The 24,747-nt window shown below is 46.4% G+C and overlaps 1 protein-coding gene across 3 annotated transcripts in view; it reads left to right on the top strand.

Moving 5' to 3' along the window:
- MRRF (mitochondrial ribosome recycling factor) overlaps positions 1 to 19,278 on the top strand; it is a 61,382-nt gene extending 42,104 nt beyond the window's left edge. For 2 of the 3 annotated variants that reach the window (XR_007917799.2, XM_002720494.5), the window contains 2 exons: positions 7,916 to 8,075; positions 18,410 to 19,278. Coding sequence is in view for 2 of the 3 variants with exons in the window: in XM_002720494.5 (XP_002720540.1) it covers positions 7,916 to 8,075; positions 18,410 to 18,487 (238 nt within the window). In the remaining variant the exon portion in view is untranslated. The remainder of the gene's footprint in view (positions 1 to 7,915; positions 8,076 to 18,409) is intronic. The other variant, XM_070056457.1, reaches the window with a different exon arrangement.
- The last annotated feature ends 5,469 nt before the right edge of the window (positions 19,279 to 24,747 follow it).

Here is a 24,747-nt window from a genome sequence, read left to right on the forward strand (position 1 = left end):
AGCTCCCACCAGCAAACAATGAAGCCGGGCATGTGTCTGCTGCTGATTGCGGCTGATGCTGCTGCCGGGGGAGTTTCTGAGAAGCCCGGTGAGGAGGTGGCAGGGTTTCCCTGAGGGACCGACTGTCAGAACTGTGTTTTGAGGATGCCATTCCTGAAGTGCAGCTTCCTTCTCTCAGCCTGTGCCCCACTCGTGGTCCCCATTGTCCTCACTGCCCGATGCTCTCCTCTGTATCGCTCTGTCCCTCCCTGCTCACCATTCACTCCATAGCCCAAACTCCAAGTGACTGAATCTGTTTTGACCATTTTCTCCCTCACCACTCCTGTTGCCCCCAAGTCCTAGAGATCCTGTAGTAAGAAGAATGACACAGACACCCGGGGTTGAACTCCTGCCTGTGTGTGCACTGGGAGCATTCCAAGACCTTTCATTTCATTTACTCCTGTCTTCCACTCCAGTAATATTCTTACTGCTGTTTGATACATGAGAAAACTGAGTTTGGACAGGTTGACTATCATGCTCAAAGTGCCGAAGCTAACAAGTGGCACAGCTGAGGTTCCAGGCCTTAAAATTTGTCCTTTGCTTGTTTAAAGCCTGCTTTATGTGGCCAAAGAGCATTCTGAAGTTGAGTGTGTGTTGCATTGTGATGGATTTTTGCTGTGATTGTCCGAGCTGAGCGGGCTTCCTTTAGTGCATAGCTTTCCTTGCACACGTGTCCCATTCTCCCTGAAACAATAGGAAGTATCATTGCAGTCAGTGGGGTTCTCTGTTGTGTTAGTTACCAGCGGGGCATGCCCTCTGCTCATTGTTCAGGGGAACCTGCTTAAGGAATTTTGCAGGAAGGCCCCCATCCAGGATGTTACTGGAAGATCTGCCTGGCGGAGTTTGTACAAACAAAGTGTGACCCTGCCAGCCCGGCCCAAGCCCCTGCCTTATGCTGGGAGGCTCTCTGACCCCAGCGGAAAAGGCTGCTGTCTTCATCACCCGGCCAAGAAGCTGCCACAGGGGGTTCTCAGCTTCCTGTCTACCTGTCTGGAGGTCCCTGGGGAACACCAGCCATGTGCTTAGATCTGGTTTGCACATATCTGATCTCTCTCTCTTTTAATTTTAAAGATTTATTTGTTTCTTTGAAAGGCAGAGTTACAGAGAAAGAGAAGGAGAGACAGAGAGATCCTCCATCCACTGGTTCACTCCCCAGTGGCTGCAAGAACCAGGAGCCTCATACGGGTATCCCACATGGGTAGCAGGGGCCCACACACTAGAATAGTAAATTTTTTTAGTTTTTAAAAATTACGGCAAAATGTACATTTTAAAATGTAGTCATTTTTAATGGTGCAGTTCAGTGGCAGTTAGGTACATCGCACACTGCTGCGCTGCCTGTCTCCAGAACCTTTGTACCTGCAGACTCAGAACTCTGTTTTGCTTTAGACAGCTCTCTACTTCTCCCTTCCCTCAGCCCCGGGTAATCACAATTCTACATTCTGTCTTTAGGAATTTGACAACTCTAGGAACCTCATACTTTGAAGTTGGGCTTATTTCGTGCAGTGTAATGTTTTTCGTGTTCATCCGTGCCACAGGACATATCAGAATCCATTCCTTTTGGGAGACTGAATAATATTCCGTTGCAGGCGTGTACTTGAGCATCTGTATTGCCTTGAAGGAAGGGCCTGTGCAGTGCTGCCTTCGCCAGCCTCTCCTGCCTTCTTGTCTGGGATAGCCTTTGCTCCCTTTCTCTGTGCTCCAGCAACGCTGCCCTCTCCTCAGGAGCTGTGGTCTTCTTGCTTAGAGAAGCATTGCCTTTCCACATGCCGTTCCCTCCTTTCACTATCACCCTCTGCTCTTAGCCACTCCACCATCAGTTAGCTTAAGTGTCCCCACATTGAATTCCTGGGGTCCCACTAGGAAAGCTTGATCCTACTTCCTTCCCCCACTAATTATTTTCGTGGAACTCTGTATCTTTATAGTGCTTACTGCAACTGTGACCTAGTGATTAATCATGCATGTGTTTGTTTAATGACTGCCTTCCTTGCCAGACTGTAAATTCTTGTGTGTTTAATGCTTTATCCTTTGTTTCTGCTGTAGTAGTGAGCATATAATAGGTACCCAGGAAGTAGTTGTTGAATGGAACTATGAATTGAATGAATTCATTCTGAAAAAAGGACATTTCAGGGCAATGTACTGGCAGCATTTGGATTTTAAAATGTATGTAACCTGTTAAATTACTCGTCAGATCTCAAAAAAATCATCTTGCTGAAGCATAGACTTTTGTCCTGTCATTTCTCAGTTGATAGGAACTTTAAATAAACTCTTATTTAGGTGCATATGCCTCTGGGGTTGCCGGAACATAAATAGCAGCAACCGCACAGACAGCTTTTGTCTGAGGAGTGCTTATTGTCTGCCGGGCTTTGTGCTGGCTACTTTCTACATAGGAGGCCACGTCAAAAAGGTAGTGAAAAAATATATTAAAAGATGTTTATTTTGGTGCAAAAAAATTTTTTTGGAATCCATGCATTGCTTTTTCATAATATTCATTTTCAGGAACTTTTGAAGATCCTTCATATACATGCATTTCAAAAATTTTTTGCACCAAAACAAACTTACCTTTTAATTCCATTTCCATAAACTTTTTGAAGTTGTCTTTTAAATGAGTTTCACAGTAGGTAACTCAGGAATGGAGGTGCTGTTTGTTTGTTTATAATTTCTGTGTCCAGATGAGAAGACCAGGCTTAGCGAGTCTTACTAACTGGCTTAAGGTCACTGAGCCTGTAAGTGGCAGACCCAGAAGCGGGTGGGTAGGAGCTGAGCTGTGTAGCCTGGGGTAGAGCACACACCGGCCCCGGTGCCCTTCCTGTCACCCGCTGGATTAGTCTCTTTTTATCTGTTTTATGGATTGGACGTCTGCCTTGGTTTTCTTTGAAGACAGGGCTTTATGGCTAAAGGAAAATTTGAGGGGCCAGCACTGTGGCCTCGCTGGTAAAGCCACTAACCTGCAGGGCCGGCATCCCATAGGGGTTTGTGTGTCCCAGCAGGGTTTGTGTCCTGCTGCTGCATTTCCGCTCCAGTTCCCTGCTGATGTGCCTAGGTAAGCAGTGGAAGATGGCCCAAGTCCCTGGGCCCCTGCACCCTTGGGAGACCTGGAGGAAGCTCCAGGCTCCTGACTTCAGATTGGCCCAGCTCTAGCCATTGTAGACATTTGGAGAGTGAGCCAGCAGATGGAAGAAGACCTCTCTCTCTTTCTGCCTCTGCCTCTCTGTAACTCGGCCTCTCAAATAAAACAATCAATCAAAAAAAAAAAAAAAAAGAGAGAGAAAAATTTGAACACTCTAGGCCTGCACAACAAATTTGACCCTGCACACTTTCTAGCCTCAGGTTCTTCCACGTGCTTCTCCCTGACATGCCTTTCCTCTCTCCTTGGCTGACAAGTTGCTGTGTGTCTCTAAGACATTTCCCAGGTTTCAAGACAGAGTAGTTGGCCCTTGGGTATGCTTCTCCTCCAGAGGTGCCCCACCCCCAAGCTCTTAGCATCGTTTGTGCACTGCCAGACTGGTTTGCCTCCACCACTAGACTGAGCCCCTGGAAAACCTGGTCCAGGCCTGCCTGCTCTCTGGGGCTCCTCTGGGTCTGTGCCCGACTCAGGATCTGGCATGGAGCACAGGGTTTGGCCAGGACTTGCTGATGACTCAAACCCCAGGTTGGAGTGGGGGCTCGGAACCAGCAGCCGAGTTGAGGAACCTTGAATGCATACTCTCAGAACCCCATGAATATGAGGTGGAGAAGAGGATCAGATGTATTATTCCCTGGTTTGGAATGGAATTAAAACATTTCTGTAATGTGTTTCTTTTCTAAAGCAGATGTGCCCTGTTGTTTCATGAGAAAGTAATTAAGTGTGTTTGATTAAAACAAGCATAAACGTGATCATTGATTGAAGGCTGCTATATGCTGCTCTCTTTTGGCATTTTGTGTCTGTTGTGTCTGCTTCTCCTGGTCATCCTGTGAGGCATCGTTTATCTTCACTTTAGAGACAGGGAAACTAGGGCTCAGTGGGATTCAGTAGCTTACCCAACCGCTTTGGGGATGAAACCCGACTACCTGGTGTCAAAGCTGGTGCCCAGCCATCACCGAACTGCTTCTGGTCTTGTAGTTTACATGCCTCTCAGCTCAGCACCCCAACCAGCATGGGCCCTTCCTCCTCTCAGCCCAGCACCCCATCTCCCCCTTCGTCCTCACTGCGCTCCCATATCCACTTCCTTCTTACTATTACCTCTGTATTTGCAACCCAAAATGGAAATGTGTTTGGCAGTGTCCATTATAATTGAACACTATTGTGTGTGGAAACTGTTACTAATAGTTTAGTAATGTCACATTTACAGCACAAATACAAAGTAGTACATTTTATTAAGGCCAGATTATTACATGTATGTTTTGATTATTTTCTTTATATAAAATTTTATTCTTAAGATTTTTTGAATCCCAGTTTATATTTTTTTAAAACATACAGCCTTTTTCTTCCATTTAAAACATAAACATAACAAAGTAGTGAAAAGAAAAGTTGGTTAGGTAAAATGTTTTCTTTTATTAAGGATTTTCTAAACAGCAGGATACCTATTTCAAATTATATGTGAAATACAAGATTGAAATACTTCAATGAGGTCTTTTTAGAGAAGTTTAAGAAGTTTCTTGCAGACTTAGATTCATTTATTTTCTGCCCCTCCTAGTATTTCAGCAGGATTAAGTTTTTTGAATCAGTGGATCAAGTTTTAATTTCCCTGTTCCTTCCTTATACTGACATATGCTTTGGCAGCACAAAAAAGAGACCTAAACATGTCAGCATGATTTTTGTTCAGTGAATTAAAAACCATAAAAGTAACAAGATCTGATCCAAATCCCTAAACTCCTGACATGGTGGTTTTGTCCTTTTCAGTCCCAAGATTCATATTACTGACTTTGAAAGACTTTCTGCCTGGAAGCAGAAGTAAGGCAACAGGGCATGGTTTATTTGAACTAGATTACAAGGAGTAGGCAACACACAGTGGTAGAAACAACACAGGCCAGGAAGATCTGAGTTTGAATCCTAGTTGTGTCACTGGTGCCCACATAGAAGTCACTAAACCTTTGTGAGCCTCAGTTTCCTCACTGGGAAATGCCAGTGTTGGAATCTCCATCGAAGAGGTGTTCTGAGGATCAGCAGGGTGACACGCTTACTCACCTGGCGTGGAGGAGCTTCATATTGGTAGGGCTCAGGGTCGTTTTTTAAAATTTATTTATTTATTTTACATACAGAAGGAGAGGCAAAGAGAGAGAGAGAGGGAGGGGGGAGGGAAGGAGGGAGGGAGAGAGATCTCCCATCCACGGTTTCATACCCCGATTGGCCATAAAGGCTGGAGCTGCGCCAATCTAAAGCCAGAAGCCAGGAGCTTCTTTCGGGTCTCCCACATGGGTGCAGGGGCCCAAGGACTTGGGCCATTTTCTACTGCTTTCCCAGGCCGTAGCAGAGAGCTGGATCGGAAGTGGAGCAGCTGGGACTCGAACCGGTGTCCATGTGGGATGCGAGCACTGCAGGCAGCAGCTTTATCCGCTAAGCTACAGCACCGGCCCCAGGATTGTTTCTATTTTGAGAGTACCTTTAAATAGACAAATCCAGAAGGATTTGTTTATAACACAGCTGTCTACGTTGTCTTCAGAGCCTATCCTTTCTCAAATTCTTTACATTTTTTTTCATTAGAGAATATACAAGGCAAATGGTGCTAAATCTTGAATGATTGCCCCTCACTGTTTCTCCAGACGTGTTCCTGGAGCTTGAGCTCGTCCTTACTCAGCACTGGAGGGTCAGGAAGCATATGGCAGTGATGTCCCTTTCAGGACCCAGGGGGCAGAGAAACTTTGTCATTTGGAGACCTTTGGTTTTTTAGATAGGCCATCCTGGGTTTGGCCTCATGTAAAATACCAGACTTCTTAGGGCCTCACTTTCTTCATCTGTAACATGGGGTTCATGATCCAAGGCTCTCCAACATGTGGCCACTCATCCCATTCTTGTCATTGCCTTTGTTGTCGTCTTTTTTTTTTTTTTTTTTTTTTTTGATTGATTGATTTGGAAAGCAGAGTTACTGAGAAAGAGGAAGAGGCAGAGTGAGCCAGATTTTCCATCCGCTGGTTCACTTCCCAAATGGCCCCAACAGCCTGGGCTGGGCCGGGCCTGGCCTAAGCCAGGAACCTGGAACTCTGTCCAGATCTTCCACGTGGGTGGGAGGGGCCCAGACACTTGGGCTGTCTTCCACTGCTTCCTAGGCCATTACCAGGGAACTATATAGAGAGTGAAGAAGGCAGGACTCAAACCGACCCTTACATGGGATGCTGGCATTGCAGGCAGCAGCTTAACCTGCTGCGCCATACGCCAGCCTCTCATTCCCTTCTTTGTTACCTGTATTGCAGCCAATTCCTCACGTGAAAGTCTCTTTGTAGCTTCAGGCCTTTATACATGCTCTTCCCTCTTTCTGCAAATCCCCCCTTGCCATGACAGTTTTGGCAACTTGGATTTGTTACTCAGATATGAGGGTGGTGTTACTAGTCAGGCTAGAATGAGTTATGCTGTGGTAACAAGCAATCTCAAGGTCTCCATGGCTCATTGCTGTTTATTTCTTGGTCATGCTACAAGTCATTCTGGGACCTGAGCTGCTGGAAATTCTATCTCAACTTCTATGAGGTCAAGGGAAGCAAATGTGCTGATACACACAGAGGAATGAGGAAATGCACTCCTACTGTGTGTCTGGAACGGTGACAGCCAGAACACTAGCGATCAGACCTAGTGATTGCCGCAGTTACATATTTCTTCAAGAAAGTCTTCCTTTTCTGCCCCTTCTCTAAATTCAAGCAGTTCCTGATCAGTTAGCTGCTTCTGCTAACTGAAAATGTCTCTTTACTTAATTCTCGCCCTAGCTAAGCTCCTTAAGAACAGGACAAAAGTTCTGTCATGTCCGTCAGACTATCCTGCATGCCCGAAACTTGGCACTGAGTTTGTATGGGAGAAAGGAAGGAAGGGCAGAGCTGCTGGCTGCCTTGCTGGGCTGTGGAGAGTGAAGGTAAAATAGGAATGATAGTAGTTGCCTCCTGTGGTTGTTATAAGGATCAGTGTAGAAAATGCTTATCCCAGTGACTTACTGTAGGCTCTCAATATGCTATTGTTATGATGATGTTATTAATAATAATAATAATAAATAAAATTGGCATTTATTAAGTACTTATAAAGTGTTAGGCACTCCCGTGTACTTAGGGAAGTTAACCAAGTACATTGGTTTTCATATGTTATGTGGGGACTCATGTCTTGACCTGTTTTGAGGTGATTAACAAGTGATCTGTTATCATAATTGTTAAGATTATGCAAGTTGCTACTTGTTTTGGGTGATTTAGAGATGACACTGTTTTTGTAACACCATCACTCATTTGCATTGCTTTCTTAGGGGGAGACAAAGGGATAGAGTTACAGCTAATAATTAATTCCTTTCATTGAGCACTTAAAATGTGCCAGGGTCAGTGCTCAGCAGTTTACACGCATCATCTCATCTAATCTTCACAGCACCTCTGTACGACAGGTGCTGCTATAATTGCCATAGACAGATGGGGAACTCTGAAGAGGGACAGTCAGTTATGCATCTTGTAGGTATTGTGGCCAGGGTTTGATCCCAGGTCTGCTTAGACTCCTTGACTTATGGCTTCTAGCGGTACTGTTGCTGGCTGTGCATAGCTAACCCACCAGGAATTGTACTTAACCTTGAGCACGTGTCAGGAATGTGAAAATTGTCAATCCACAGAGAGTCAGGTTACAAACTGTTGAGCTAGTGGACAGAATAAGGTTACATTCCTGGCTAGCAGTTAATATATGGAATGATTTTGTTATTTATTTATTTATTTTGTCTTTTGTCAGAGTAACCAGGGAGCACAGAGAAATGCTGGTGAAACTGGCCAAACAGAACACCAACAAGGCCAAAGACTCTTTAAGGAGGGTTCGCACCAACGCAATGAATAAGGTGAAGAAATCCAAGGACAAGGCCTCAGAGGACACCGTTAGGCTCATAGAGAAGCAGGTACTGTTGCCAGCAGACGCGGTGTTTATGTACCTGACCCGAAGAATCGTTTGCTCATATCTGAGGTGGAATGCCTCTGATTCTTTCGTTCGTGTGGCCCACACTGATCGAGTCTGTTCTGGGGCCTAGCCCTGTGTGCTGGGTCTGGGGGGTGGGCACAAGCGCAGAGGGAGATACTGTGCCACAGGCTCTGTGCTGCACACGGTGCAGTACCTCATCCTCAGCACTCCCAACCTGAGATAGGCAGTGAGTAAACTGAGTTTTGGAGAAGTGAAGTAGCTTGCCTGAAGTCACAGCGCTTTAATAAGTGGTAGAAATGGAGACTTCTTCAGAGCCTGTGCACTAATGTTTTTCTCATTTTCTGGTTGCTGAGAAGGGTGTGTTCCGTGTTCCCAGTGTGCTGTGGAGTGGTACTTGAACAGTCTTAAAGGAGCTACTGGGTACAGCTGTGAGAGATACAGGGGAAGGTAGAACAGCATGTGCAAAGGTACTGTGGTGCAAAAGAGTGTTGTTCAAGCAGATGATTGGAGCTTGAACCTGGAATGAGACTAGGGAGTGCACAGAGAAGATGGAGTGGCTAGATCATGGAAGAAAATGTCTGGAGGTTCCCGTGTTGGCTGTGCATCTGTATCAGTCATCTATGGTCACAATAGGACATAACCATCTACCCTAAAATTCAATGATTTATAATATCAAAGTGTTATTTCTTGTTTTTGTTTCGTGGGGCAGCTGGGGTGTCACTGTTCTAGGCTGTGCTCGGTGGGCTTGGCTCCAGGTCTGGGATTGAGTTCAAGTCTACTTTATGTATCTCTCAGTCTTCTGTAGTCACCAGGTTTATATAGTCATTTTTCATAGCAATAGCAGATGCCAAGAGCATAAACCCAACCTCTCCAGTACATTTTAAGGACCTGCTTCTGTCACATCCCATTTCCCAAAACAAGTCATGTAGGCCAAGCCCAGTGTTATTGGTACAGCGACATTCAAACATTCAAGGAGTGCAGGGCTGAGGGAGGGAATGAGTACTTGTTGAATGATCTACCTCAATACTGTAATCACTTGGGGAGCTTAGATTTGGTTATGTGGAGCCCCAGTGCCAAGACTGAGTCAGTGAATCTGGGGTGTGACTCAGGAAGGTTTTGAATGCTTCCTGAAGGAGGGCACACAGCCTGTTGGTTAAGCTACTGGTTGGGACACCTGGATCCCATATCAGATTGCTTGGGTTCGAGTTCTGGCTCCACTCCTGATTCCAGCTTCATGCTGGTGTGTACCTGGGAAGCAGCAGGTGATGGCTCAAGAAGTAAGGTCCCTGCTGGCCACACGGGAGACCTGGACTGAGTTCCCAGCTCCTGGCTTTGGCTTGGTCCAACCCCTGCTATTGCAGGCATTTGGAGAGTGAACCAGCAGATGGAAGCATTCTCCTCTCCCCATCTTCCCCAAGTAAGTAAAGAGAGGGTTCTGTCCTTTAAAAAAAATTCTCATACTTGAAAGATTGTTTTTTCCAAACAGCGAGGATATTGCATCTGTCTTTATGAGAGATGACCAGAATGGCCAGGTAGAAAACAGACTTAGGATGCAAGGCTGGAGGCAGAGGGACCAGGGAGGCTGATGCAGAAATCTGACCAGAACGGAAAGTGCAGACGGCAGGAAGCTGAGAAATACCGTGGGGAGTGGGATGGGAAGATGAACTTATGGTATTTAGGAGATAGGATCAGTCATGTTTGGTGTAATATAAATGGGTTGACAAGCCTGGAAGTTTTCTGTTCCACAAGAAAAGCCTTATTTTGGGAGGTTGCAACAGGAGTGTGGCCGAGACAGGAAGTGAAGAGGAAGCAGCTGAGGCCAGGAGCGTCCCTATGGGAACCTCTGAAGGGGAGCATTGATTGTCCAGCTGCCCCAACCGTCAGAATGCCAGTTGCCGACTGGCCACAGCAGTCACCCAGGGATAAGTTGGGTTCTTGGGCCCTGTGTCTGCATTTTCTGATTCAGTGAGTAGGTCCAGCATGTGTATTTTTGAAAAAGTTCTCCAGATAATTCTGTAAAAACACCACATGCTGGATGATAACAACACACATGCTGGAAGGTAACAGTGTGGACTTAGAACGACTGTTCTGCACCTGACATCCTGGGACCTCTCCTGGGGAGGTTACTTGACTCCTTGGCGTCTGTTTCTTTTGTAAAAAGAGATTGGTAATTTCTACCTTGAAGGGTCGCCCTGAGTGCTAGGAAGCCCTCGGAGCTCCTCTCTTGCCACCTTTCTGTCCCCTGTTGCCCTGCATCACTTAAAAGAGGAGGTTCTTGAGTGAAGTGGTATTTTCTGAGCACTGATCAGGTCTGGGAACAGTCTGGCCCCTGGCCGCGCTGCTTGTTCCTCTCCTGGGGATTCCACCTCTGTGGTCGAGACGTGGCCTTGCCCTTGCTCTCTGGTGGCTAAGCCAGTGGGCCCTGGGGCCTGGCAGGTCCCCATCACTCAGCACACTGGGGCGTCTGCCTCAGGGACCAGAGCACAGCACTCCTGAAGGAGGAGGAATGATCAGCTCAGCAGGGCGCTGGTGGAAGCTGCTTGGCAGACCTTGCTGCAAGCCTCCGCTCGTTAGCACTGGCTTTTCTTCCTCCTCATCCTCTGCCTCTTCTTTCTTCTTTTTCTTGGTCATATCTTCTCCATCATCTTCATCTGGGCTTCTTGCTGTTGATTATTGTTTTTTTTAAAGTGAAAATAACTTAGTTTTTCTGATACTAAACTAATATATGTTTACTGCAAAAAAAAAAAAAAAAAAGAAAGTTACTCAAATCTCATCATTCACGGGTCAGGGAACCTTTTTTCTGCCGGGGCCTTTTGGGTGTTTTAGGTCATGCACAGACCATATAAAATTGTCAACTTAAAAATTAGTTTGCTAGGGGCTGGCCCTGTGACATTGCAGGTTAATCCTCTTCCTGTGACTCCGGCATCCCATATAGGTGACAGTTCAAGACCCGGCTGTTCCACTTCTGATCCAGCTCCCTGCTCATGGCCTGGGAAAGCAGCAGAGAATAGCCCAAGTCCTTGGCTCTGCACTCACGTGGGAGACCCAGAAGCAGCTCTGGGCTCCTGGCTTCAGCATGGCCCAGCCTTGGTTGTGTGGCCATTTAGGGAGTGAACCAGTGCGTGGAAGATATCTCTCTTTCTCTCTCTCTCTCTCTCTCTCTCTCTCTCTCTCTCTCTCCCTCCCTCCCTCCTCCTCCTCCTCCTCTCTCTGCAACTCTGCCTTTCAAATACATTTTTTAAAAAAATTAGCCTGCTGTCGATTAATTGAATTTTGAGTCTCATCTGCATTTGCCTTAGCAGGGCCAGCTAAATGATTTGCAGACCTCATACAGCCCTCGGGCTAGACGTCCCCTACCTCTGCAAGACTGACCATTGTCAGTTAACATTGTGTGGTCTGTCAAGTTATCTCTCTTAAACATATGTGCAATATGACAAGAAAAAAGATCATACCGTTTGTTTAACACAGTATGTTGTAGGTATCTTTCTGATGTAAACATATTTTTTGAAAAAGATTTATTTATTTATTTGAAAGGGAGAGTTACAGAGAGAAGGAGGGAGAGAGAAAGATCCACCTTCCATCTGCTCATTCACTCCCAAAATGGTCACAACAGCTGGGGCTGGGCTAGGCCGAATCCAGGAGCCTGGAACTCCTTGGGTGACCTTCTGCTTTTCCAGGTGCATTAGCAGGAAGCTGGATCAGAAGGGGAACAGCCAGGACTCAAACCATCTCTCATATGGGGTGCCCAGGTGGCAGCTTAACCGCTGTACCCACAACAACCATATGGGTGACCAGTTCAAGATGGCCCAAGTCCTTGGGACCTGCACCCACACGGGAAACCCGGAAGAAGCTCCTGGCTTTGGATTGGCTCAGCTCTAGACGTTTCAGCCATTTGGGGAGTAAACCAGATGATGGAAGATCTCTCTTTCACTCTGTCTGCTTTTCTCTCTGTAACTCTGCCTTTCAAATAAATAAATCTTTTTATATATATATAATTAATATATATATAATTAATATACTATATACATATAAAATCATTTAAATGTTAGCTCTCTCCATTGTTGTTAGTAACTTCATTGATTGTCATATGGCTAAAAATTTGGCTAGGAGAATATGCAGCAGACAGCCTTGTGTACACTTCATTTTGCTCTTTTTCCCTGTCAGAAGGCACCAAATTGGAGCTTTTGATGTGTGTTTTTTGTTTTTGTTTTATGTAAATACACTGCAGCTGATTGTTGCTTCATCAAATAGTTTTTAAAATTGTGTTTACTTTTGTTCCTGATTATCAGAGTAATGTATGCTCGTTGTAGAAAATGTAGAGGGTGGGAGACTGTTTTTAAATAATGGAGATAAATGCCCTCCATAATCCCACACTTCAGAGGTAACTGCTCTTAGCATTTTAGAATGTTTTGTCTTCCCTTTCTCTTTTTTTAACTGCATAGTTTTTAACATGATTGAGAACATTACTATATAGCATACATTTTGTATCCAGCTTCTTTTTTCTGTTTGGCATTAGAGGCATTTGCATTTTCTAATGTCTTAGAACACTTGAACAGCCATTTTCTAATGGCTGGTTCAGTAGTCCTGTTGTGGTTAGACCCACAGTCTAGTTTTGTGAACCTTCTTTTTGGACATTAATTTTTTAAAAATTATGAGTGAGATTGCAGTGATTATATTGATATATAAATCTTTGTTGAGATGATTTCCTTAGGATAGAATGGCCCAAGTGTGGAATTGTTGCACAGAGAATGATATTTTTCCGGTTCGTGGTATCTTAAATTACTGCCTGAATCACACGTGAGAGTTGTTAGTGTGTGCCTTCTCTTATAATTTTGCCTTTTCTAGTCCCTAACAGTTGAACTTAGAATTTCTAATGTGAGCTTAAAATGTTGCTTATCTTGAAGTACTGCCTTTACTCCATACTACTCTTCAGAGAAGATTGTTTTTCTGTATAAATCAATATCATCTTTCTAGAGGGCAGTGTGGCAGTACTTACCAAAATCCACCCCTTTCAGATTTAGTGACTTAGTAATTTATCCAAAATAAGTTACGAAGAATCTTGTCTACAGGTGTGTTGATGTATTATGAATAATGGTAGAAGACTAGAAACTGGACATTTCTGACTGTGAGAAAATAGTTTTAAGTATTCTACAGATATGGTCACTTTTGTACAGTTTTTTTAAATGATAGGTTCTGCAACAGTATTATGCTTTCACTTTTTGTAAAGAAAAGTCACGTGTACATAATGCAGTTGGTAACTTAAAACATCAGAACAATGAAGGTGTTCTTTTCAGATGATGGTATCGTGGATAATGCTGATTTTATTTCATGTGACATTTTCTTTTTTTTTTTTTTAATTCTTTTGAGGTCAGATTTTTAAAAACCTGTTATAAAAATGTTTCATCTTTGGTGTGTAAGAATGAAATGATTGGGCTGTAGGTCCACCCCCACATTCTCTCTGACCCCCAAGCTCCCTCAGCCTGCCCCAGCTTGCCAAGCCCAGCCCGGGCAGCCCTGCTGAAGAGGGCTGGGGCCTTCCACTCCCACTCCGACATCTGCCGGCCTGCTGTTCCACCTTCCCTTCAGTTTGCTGTAAGCGGGCCTGCTGACCATGAGAGCACTTGGCAGAAACCACCAGAGACGCTGGCCAAGATCCTTTCACTGCTGCCGTCCTCTGAGGAACGAGTGAGGCTGGGTGCTGGTGGGGCTGACGGAGGGGTGGCTCCTGCAGCCGGGGCACCGGCTGGGCAGCGGGCGTTCCGAGCCATTTTCCAAACTTGTAAGGAGGATGACAGCGATGATGTTAATCTTTACGAGGCAGCATATTACAGTGGAAAGAGCTCTTGCTTTGCAGTCAGACAGGCCTGGATTCGAATCCTAGCTGTTACAGTCAGCAAGTGGCTTTACTTCTCCTCACCTGTAGAGTGGGGGCAGCAGTGCCGACACAGCGTACTTCAAGGCGCTTCTGGGGCACCTGCACCTCAGTAATGGCTCACCCTATTTGTCCGCCCCACTTCTCTCCCCAGCCTTCGGACTTTAAGTATGGCACTGGGATTTACACCTTGACCCTAGAGGAAAACCTAGGCCAGGTACTGGGCCCAGGAGTGGGCACATGGCCCCAAGGGAGTAGGTGCATCAAGCTCGTGAGTTCTCGGCTCAGCCACGACCCTGACTTTCCTGTGATCTTGGGCGTGTCTGTTGTCATTCTATGCCTTGGTTTGCTCTACAAAATTAGTGTCCTGCCTGCTTTACAGAATCATGTGAGGGTTGGATTTGAATGCAGTAACAGGACAGTTGTACGACTGTCAGGTGAAATAACACGTTAAAGGGAGATGAAATGCTATCTTGAATGCCGTGAGGATTGTGTACAGTGACACACGTGCAACTTTGACCCTGTGTCCGGCATGTAGTACATGCTCAGGAAGTCAGGGCTGCTGGAGAGGGCGCTACCCTTAACCACCGACACTTCAGGACATCTGATAAAGATGGAGGAGGTGAACTTGCCAGGCAGACCACCCCTCAAGGCACTTTGAACCTAGTCTGTGATAGGACAGATAGTAAGCATTCTCAGCGATTAATTTGAAAAGAAGTCAGGTAATGTTCTTAAAACTCATAGTAACACGGCCATGTTTGTGCAGCATGACCAGGTTAAAATGTGCGTGTATACTCATGCTTTTGTTTAACCCTCGCAGTTACTCTGAGGATGGGACCAGCACCCTCATCTGACAGATGAGGACACTGAGACGCAGGGGGAAATGATGTGCAGGTTGCCACCCACTGAGAATTTAAGCCATACCCAGTCCCAGCCTCAGCACTGTTTTCCCATTTTCCCAGGGGCAGTCGCAGGCTGCATTCCTGGCTGTCCCTGCTCCAGCCTGCTGGGCACTACGCCACACCCTGTGCGTGGCAGCTGCAGGGGCAAAGGCATCTCAAGGGCTGTGGCTGGCTCAGCAAGGAGGGACCAGGCTAGCATCCGAGTGACTGTGGCCCCTGAAGCTTTGCTCTTCCCCCTGCAGAACACAGCTGCTGCAATCCCGAGGGTCCAGCCGCCTCCCTGCCTGGGACCAGTTGCTCCAAGTCCCTTTTAGTTGCTGCCCTCTCTGGGGCATTAGTTCCCAGCCCCTGGCCAAAGCCTGTGGTCTGCAAATAAAGATGTCAAACAGGTGTTGTGCCATGGAGCACAGGATCCAGGGCAGCTTCGGCTCCTGCCAAAGCCTCCTGTCTGGGGCCTCCTGCTCAGGCCGTGTAGACAGGGCAGGGAGCCTGCAACACCTACTAAAGCTGTATTGTGTTGTGTTTTCATTCTTAGAGCAAGTGCGTGGTTACTGCAGAAAATACAGAACAGCACAGAAACTTCATAATTCCTCACTTAGTAAATATCTCCTGAGCACTTGCTCTATGCTGGATCTTGGACTGGATGTGACAGATGTGGGCATGAATAATGCATTAACCTATCTTCCTACTTTTAAATCACTGTTAATATTTGGCGAGTTTCTTTTAATTTTTAAAAACATACAATTTTTAAATTTTTTTGAGGCCATTTCTGTTATGTACATATACTTGGGATTTTATATCCTGCTTTTTCTTTTATTGAAATATAAATTATGGGACATGTACTCTATAGAATAGAGCAGTCAGAAACAACAAAATCTGGTCATTTGCAACAAGATGGAGGAATCTGGAAAACATTATGCTGAGTGAATTAAGCCAATCCCAAAGGGACAAATATCATATGTTCTCCCTGATCGGTGACAACTAACTGAGCACCAAAGGGGAAACCTGTTGAAGTGAAATGGACACTATGAGAAACAGTGACTTGATCAGCTCTTGTCCTGACGGTTGATGTACAATGTAATACTTTATCCATTTTAGTGTTTTCTCTTTGTTTTTGTTCTAGTACTATTGGTTGAACTCTGTGATTAACACACAATTATTCTTAGGTGTTTGAATTTTAACTGAAAAGTGATCCCTGTTAAATATAAGAGTGGGAATAAGAGAGGGAGGAGATGTACAATTTGGGACATGCTCAATCGGACTTGCCCCAAATGGTGGAGTTAGAATCATGCCAGGGGATCCCAGTACAATCCCATCAAGGTGGCATGTACCAATGCCATCTCACTAGTCCAAGTGATCAATTTCAGTTCACAATTGATCACACTGATAGGTCTAAGAGTCAAGGGGATCACACAAACAAGTCTAGTGTCTGCTAATACTAGCTGATAGAATCAAAAAGGGAGAGAACGATCCATCATGGGAAGCGGGCTACACAGTAGACTCATAGAATGGCAGATGTCCTAAATAGCACTCTGGCCTCAGAATCAGCCCTTAAGGCATTCGGATGTGGTTGAAGAGCCCATGAGAGTATTTTAGGCATGGAAAGCCAAGACACCCTGGAAAAAAAAAAAAAAAAAGACCTAAATGGAAGATCTCTGTGAGTGAGATCCCAGTGGAAAGAACGGGGCCATCAAAGAAGGAGGTACCTTTCTTTGAAGGGAGGAGAGAACTTCCACTTTGACTATGACCCTGTCGGAATAAGATCGAAGTCAGTGAACTCAAAAGGCTTCCGTAGCCTTGGCAACTCATGACTAGAGCCTAGGGAGACTACTGACGCCATAAACAAGAGTGTCAAATTGTTAAGTTAACAACAGGAGTCAGTGTGTACTTACTTCTCATGTGAGATCTGTCCTTAGTGTGTTGTCCAATGTGAAGTAATGCTATAACTAGTACTGAAACAGTATTTTACACTTTGTGTTTCTGTGTGGGTGCAAACTGATGAAATCTTTACTTAATATATACTGAATTGATCTTCTGTATATAAAGATAATTGAAAGTGAATCTTGATGTGAATGGAATGGGAGAGGGAGCGGGAGATGGGAGGGGTGTGAGTGGGAGGGAAATTATGGGGGGGAGCCATTGTAATCCATTAACTGTATTTTGAAAATTTATATTTATTAAATAGAAAATAATAAAAAATGCTTTCTATAAGTCAAAAAAATATAATGTGAGCATGTTTACATAATATTGTGAAGAGCTTGAAACATTGTTGAAAAAAGTCTTTTTGATTACAAAAGTAATTCATACTTGTTATAAAAAATCCAGACATTTCAGGAATATATCCAGGCTGTTATTCATATTCCCACCCTCTCTGTAAGAAATCAGCAATCTTAGCCATTCTAAATGATATGCATTCAGCTACTTCCCCAACTCTAAGGCTTTAGACTTCCTGACTTTTCATCATTAAAAATAGAGCCAGAGTCATCAATTATCTTTGTGTATAAAATTTAAAACAAAATTTTCAGATCCTACTCATGGTGCAATTTCTCAATTGAGAGGTTTGGGGGTTAAATGGTATGAACATTTGCTTCAACTTGAATTCCTGTCGAAGATATATAAGTTTATCCATTTCACTATAGCTTGCTGGCATTGAATATTGTAATTAAAAACCACAACATCAAATTTTGCTAACTGTGATAGCTGAATTGTATCTTGTTTTAATTAGCATTTCTTCAGTGTCTGTTGAATTTTCCATGTTTGTTAACCAGATGTACTGCATCTTGCTTCAAGGCATTTTTTTTTTCTATTTTATTGGGATCTTAATAGTCTTCTTAGCAGCAGCCTCTGAGGTGAAGGAAATTCTAGAGGCTCCTTAAGGGACAGATAAGGCTGACTTCTCTTAATAGTGTAAAAATAATTAAGAATTTGGACTGTGGAATCAGTCAACTGTGGGTATTTGAAAGAGTTACACAGAGAAAGAAGGAGAGGCAGGGGGAGAGAGAGAAATCTTGGCATCTGCTGGTTCACTCCATGATTGACCGCAATGGCTGGAGCAGCACCATTCTGAAGCCAGGAGCCAGGATCTTCTTCCAGGTCTCCCACATGGGTGCAGGGGTCCAAGGGCTTGGGCTGTCTTCTACTGCTTCCCCAGGCCAAAGCAGAGAGCTGGATCAGAAGTGGAGCAGCCGGGACTCAAACTGTGTCCATATGGGATGCCAGCACTGCAGGTGGCGGCCTTACCTGCTACGCCATAGTGCTGGCCTCCACTGTTACTTTTTAGTTGTTTATCCTGAATAAGTGATTTCGCTGTCTCAATTTACTCGTCTATAAAATGGAGATAATATAGTCTGTTTCCCGGAGTTGCTGTTCGGAGCTGGTGAGACTGTAAAGTTCTTTGTACAGTACCTGTCTGGCACTCATTCAGAAGGGACCTTTGTGCCTGTTGGTGTTTCCCAGTTCCCGTTTCCTATTTCTAGAACCTTTGGCCCTCTCCCCTTTTCCAGCCCAGTGACTGTGCTGTCTTGTTTGGTGTTCCTGCAGATCAGCCAAATGGCCGACGACACGATTGCAGAGCTGGACAGGCATCTGGCAGTGAAGACCAAAGAGCTCCTTGGATGAAAGTCCGTCAAGGCCAGCCCCGGTCCCGTGCCCAGTCCCTGGTGGCTCCTGTGGGTGGCCGCATGCACGTGGAAGGCTCTCCCCATGCTGCCCTTCCACACGAGGCCTGGGCTTCCAGCTGGACAGTCAGACTTGTCTTGTTCCTTCTCCTACCCCCTGCCCGTCTTACTCTGCTCCGGGGGCTCTGGCAGGGGCGCCCCCCGAAGTGTTTGCTGCTGGGCCAGGGCACCTTAGGACGTTTGCCGTGACCGTGATGTGGCCCAGGACTGGGACCACGGGCAGGCTCCACAGCACCTGCTGCATCCCAGGAGCCTCCGTTCCCGTCAGGCCCTGTTCCTGCTGCACTCTGCCAGGGCTGACGTGGGCCTTCACCTGTGACCGGACGTCCTTGCCACAGGGGCACTCTCACCCACGGTAACCTCAGCCACAGAGGGAAGGGTAGCCTTGGTCTGCTGGATGACCCCTAAGGACCTGTATGTAAAGCGCTCAGACAGGACGTTTGTCCCTGGGTCACCTGCACACAGCCCCGCCCTCCACCTGGGCCACTCTTGGCCCCGTCACCACCAGTCCTGTTCGTCTGGATATCTCGCCCTCTGGGACACCTTCCTTTCCCCTCAACCTTGGACCCCCATCTTTGGCTATTGTAGCACAGTCTGCTATTTGGTCTGAGCCCTAATGATTCTCTTGCTAATGAGTCGGTACCTCCTCAGAACTTGGCATGAATACCTGAAGCATAGTAGGCATTCATGTCTGTGCTATGAATAAATTGCCCATAGTAGCTACTCAACAAATGCTGGCTGCTTTGCCTTTCTTTCTAGTCTTAACACTGCCTTTCTGGCATTTTCTACTCTTTTTTTTTTTTTTTTTAAGTTTATTGAGTTATTTGAGATGTAGAGTTATAGACAGTGAGAGGGAGAGACAGAAAGAAAGGTCTTTTATCTGCTGGTTCACTCCCCAGCTGGCTGCAATGGCCAGAGCTGCGCTGATCTGAAGCCAGGAGCTTCTTCTTGGTTTCCCATGTGGGTGCAGGGGCCCAAGGAGTTGGGCCATCTTCTACTGCTTTCCCAGGCCATAGCAGAGAGCTGGATTGGAAGAGGGGCAGCTGGGACTAGAACTGGCGCCCATATGGGATGCTGGTGCCAAAGGCGCCGCCCCATTTTCTACTCTTGTCCTTGTCTTCAGATTCTCTCGGTGGTGAGATACCTTGCCCCAGAGCCGGCTTCTCCTCTCAGGAGCCTTCTGTTGTTGACAGACAAGTGGTTGTGGCTCATCCGTGGGTTCTGGGTTAAGTTAGGGCCTTTTCCCTCGCTTGTTCCTGATGTGACCATCATGAGCTGGATGCAGTTCTCAGCATTGTTTGTAAGCTTCACAGTAAACGTCATGGCTGTGCATTGTCTCCATTTACAAACAGGAAAGCTGAGACTCGAGGGCATTAGATAACTTGCCCAAAGTGACCAGGCCAGAAAGTAGTAGAGGGTCTCTCTGACTCGCCGTCAGCTCGTTTCTCCACGGAGATCACTCTCCTTGCCCAGGGTTACCTGGCTCGCAAGTGGCAGAGCAAAGACCCAAACCGAGGCCCGATGCCAAAGCCTGTTCTCTGCCTGGTAACGTAGGGAGAAAAACTGGTGGTTGTTGCCTGCTATACCCTACACTCCACATGGAATGCTCCTGGGACCAGCTGGGTGAGGGTTTTCCCTCACACACCAAGCTGTTCTCCACTGGACACCAGCTGGCCATCCTGTATTGTAACTGAATTCCACGCAGAGGCTGTGGAGACAGCATCAGGTCCCACTCTGAGAGCTCTGCCCCACGAGGCCGCCTCTGCTTCCAGTGCTGTCCCTGAGTCCAGGATTCTCTGTGGCCCCCTCCTTAGGTTCAGTTAATTTTCTAGGACGGGGCCAGCACTGTGGCTCAGCGGGTTAACGCCCTGGCCTGAAGTGCCAGCATCCCATATGAGCGCCAGTTCGAGACCAGCTGCTCCTCTTTGGATCCAGCTCTCTGCTACGGCCTGGGAAAGCAGTAGAAGATGGCCCAAGTCCTTGGGCCCCTGCACCCACGTGGGAGACCCAGAAGAAGCTCCTGGCTCCTGGCTCCTGGCTTTGGATTGGCACAGCTCTGGCCGTTGCAGCCAGTTGGGGAGTGAACCAGCAGATGGAAGACCTCTCTCTCTCTCTCTCTCTCTCTGTCTCTCTCTCTCCCCCTCTCTCTCTGCCTTTCCTCTCTCTGTGTAACTCTTTCAAACAATAAATAAATCTTTAAAAAAAAGTTTTTTTTTTTCTAGGACTGTTCACAGAACTCAGAGAAACAATGACTTATTGTTTGCTGGCTTCTCATAAGGGATATTTTAGAGGCCGGCAGTGTGGCCTAGCAGGTAAAGCCACCTCCTGCAATGCTGGCATCCCACATGGGTGCTGGTTCATGTCCCTGCTGCTCCACTTCCGATCCAGCTCCCTGCTGATGGTCTGGGAGGAGCAGCAGAAGATGGCCCAAGTGCTTGGGCTCCTGCCATCCATGTGGGAGGCCTGGATGAAGCTCCTGGCTCCTGGCTTCTGCCTGGTCAGCTATGGTCATTGCAGCCTCTTGGGGAGTGAAACAGCAGATGGAAGACCTCTCTTTATAACTCAGACTTTCAAATGAATAAATGAATCTTTTTTTTTTTTTTTTAAGATGATATAGCTGAATAGCCAGGTAGGAGCAAGGTAAAAAGGGAGCCTTATGTCCTCCCTCCGTGTGTGCTGGTGGAACAGGGCTAGAGCAGCCAGTGAGCAGTCAAGGTCAGAGGTCAATGGAAGACGCTGACACCATCTCCTGCTCCGCTTCCCCATCCTCAGAGCGCACTCAGCCCTGAGTGGCCATCACACACTGCAAGCAGCCCAGGCTGGGGGCAGGGGACAGGGCTAGAAGTTGCCATTAAGGATCCTCCCTGGGGGTAAGCCACATGGCGGGGGCTTTGCAAAGTCTTCCGTGAGTGGCCGAAAGCTCCGCTCCCTGAAAATGTGCTTCTCAAAGATGCAGGATTTTTTAATAAACAGAGGAAATGATGAATTATGTTGTAACTCCACTCCAAAGGCATTTGGTTCTTAACAGCCAAATCCTCTGTAGTCTTTAAATAAACAAAAACTTATTTGGTGAACAGACGGGAGGGAAAATGAAAGATTTTCTGTACTTGGGTTCCACATGTCAACAATTTCTCTCCCGTGTGTATGTTGGCCAAAGCTGTACATCATGATAAATGAATAAAGGAAACTTCGGGCCCAGGGCGGTCGGACAGCTCAGCAAATGGCTTTCAGCTGATTGCGCTATTTCAGTTGACATTTATCAAGGAGGTCCTCTGCTGCTCGGGTGTCGCAGCGGCAGAGGTGGCAGGGCCAGGGAGACGACCTGCTTGGATGTGCCGAGAAACGGGGGATGCCAGAGCACCTCGTTTCCCCCTTTGCAGCAGGAAAGCTGGCCGGAAGAATCAGCCGCCTCCTGTGCCCCACCGGTGGCTATCAAAGTCCCCATGAAAAATCCAGGCTGAAGAATGCCTCCCTTTTGTTGTATCTTTCCTCGTGTGTGTGTGTGTGTGTGTGTGTGTGAGAGTGATAAAAAGTTAAACTTGTTACACGTCCTCCTTTAAAAATCAGTGTGTAGGGGGCCCGTGCTGTGGCGCAGTGGGTTAACGCCCTGGCCTGAAGTGCCGGCATCCCATATGGGCACCGGTTCAAGACTCGGCTGCTCCACTTCCTGTCCAGCTCTTTGCTATGGCCCGGGATAGCAATAGAAGATGACCCAAGTCCTTGGGCCCCTGCACCTACGTGGGAGACCCGGAAGAAGCTCCTGGCTCCTGGCTTTGGATCGGTGCAGCTCCGGCCGTTGCGACCATCTGGAGAGTGAACTATCGGATGGAAGACCTCTCTCTCTCTCTCTGCCTTTTCTCTCTCTGTGTAACTCTGACTTTCAAATAAATAAATAAATCTTTAAAAAAAAAATCAGTGTATATCCTTCTAGACCTTTCTCCCTCTCCCTCTCTCTCTCTGTATATGTGTGTGTATGTAAATATACATATATTATATATATATATATAATGTTTGAAAAGGAGAGAGGGAAACTATTCTGTTCATATTCAGAGGCTTTTTACTTTTAAACCCAAAACAGTCATGACCGTCCCTATGTGTGCTTCTCGATAGAATTCCTTGTTTTACGCAATGATCCTATAATATGGATCCACCGGAACTTACTCCACTGTTACCTGGTGTTGGGTTTTACCAATCGTTTGTAAAGCACTGAAGGCTGTTTCTACCTACAGTTTGTGTTTTTAGGTAGAAAGGGATCCATACTCTAAAACTGGTAAGTTTTGCTCTTCCTCCTCCAAGCTCTCAGGAACTTCTATTGAATGTCCAGTGTGGACCAGGTGTTCGTCCATATTCAAACTTGTTCTCCTATATTTAACCCTCACTTGCTTTTCAATATTTAAACAGTCCTAATTGATGTAGATATCGATATTTTCATGTGAGAAAAGAGGGTAAGAAGGGTATTTAACTTGCCCAAAGTCACACAGCCAGTAAGCACTAGGGTGAACCTCTGAGGAGAGGGAGGCCTGACTCAGTGCTTTGGGTCCTGAGTTTTCACTGAGCACTCGCTCAGAGTGGCCCCAGCCCTGCCCCGGGCTTGGATGGCACGGAAGGGTAGCAGAAGTCGTGCTGTTGAAGAGCAGTTAGCAAACCTGCTTGTAAAAGACCGCACGCGTGTGAAATAGCACAGGACCTGGCTCAGAGTAAACACTGAAGAAATGGCAGCTCTCGCGGAGACAGTGCAGGGTGTGTACTCATAGCCTCCCTGTCTGGCGGGCTTCTCCCCAGCAAGCGGAAGGATGGCGAGCAGGGAATCGTGGTCCCAGCACCACCCACAATGGTATCCACGGCATCAGGGGCTGATGTTTGCTCGGTGAATTTTCAGTTTTCCAAGCACTTCTACATCCTTTATCTTAGTGAAACTTGGCCGTTAGGAAAAGATAATGAGATGACTTCAAAACCTTTGTGGGAAAGTGGAATTAGCAGATTGAGTTTATTTTGGTGCTATAAAAAAAAAAGTTGACATCCATGTGAAGTTAATTCCTAGTTTGTGTTTTTCCCTGAGAGCCCTCCATACGCTCATACGAACGCGTATCTTCAGAAGCCGCTGATTGGGGCTTTCTGTTCCCTGGTGCCTGTGGTCGGTTTGCATGATGCACACTGTTTCGGGGATCAGTTTGACACACACATGGGAAATAGCAGATTATGCTGAGGGTCCCTACAGCCTGCCTTAGGCTCTGGCTGTTGCTGAGGCTTAGACTGTAGGGGGTGCCTCAGCCTCCTGTTACTGCAGTCCTAGTTCTTTGGTTTCCTGTTCTTTGTGCTGCCTGAAAGCATCCCCTGTGGTCTGTGCCGCTCGCTGCCCTTTGCGGCCCTCGCTGGCTTGCTCTTCCTCATTGCATGCGTGGTGTATCTTTCCTCTTTACTTTGAGTCTCTTCAGTATTCATTGTTTGGGTGTATTTCTTTTCTAGAACTTTTTTTTTTAACATTTATTTATTTATTTGAAAGTCAGAGTTACACAGAGAGAAGGAGAGGCAGAGAAAGAGAGAGAGAGAGAGACAGAGAGGTCTTCCATCCGCTGGTTCACTCCCCAATTGGCCGCAATGGCCGGAGCTGTGCTGATCCAAAGCCAGGAACCAGGAGCTTCTTCTGGGTCTCCCACGTGGGTGCGGGGGCCCAGGACTTGGGCCATCCTCTACTGCTTTCCCAGGCCATAGCAGAGAGCTGGATTGGAAGTAGAGCAGCCGGGACTCCAACCGGCGCTCATATGTGATGCCGGCACTGTAGGTGGCAGTTTTACCTGCTACACCTCAGCACCAGCCCCTAGAATTGGGTTCTGCTCTATGATCCACCCTGGAGCTCCCTTTTTTCCTTTAGTGTTTTAAATTGTGGTAAAACACTCCTCACAGGAAATTTACCTGTTAATTAACCTTGTTGAAGCACACGGCTCAGTAGTGTTATGCACATTCAGTGTTACACACCGGTCTCCAAAACTTCCCACCTTGCAAAACGGAAACAGCACCCACTGGCAACCACCTCGCTCCTTTCTCTATGCTAGGAGCCTCGTGTGAATGGTATCTTGTAGTTGTTTTACGATGTATTTATTTGAAAGGCAGAGTTACAGAAAGAGGCAGAGACAGAAAAACAAGGAGATCTTCCAGCTGCTGTTCACTCCGTAAATGGTTGGGCCAGGCCAAAGCCAGGAG

This window comes from Oryctolagus cuniculus, chromosome 1, assembly GCF_964237555.1.
Source record: "Oryctolagus cuniculus chromosome 1, mOryCun1.1, whole genome shotgun sequence".
Classification (NCBI taxonomy): domain Eukaryota; kingdom Metazoa; phylum Chordata; class Mammalia; order Lagomorpha; family Leporidae; genus Oryctolagus; species Oryctolagus cuniculus.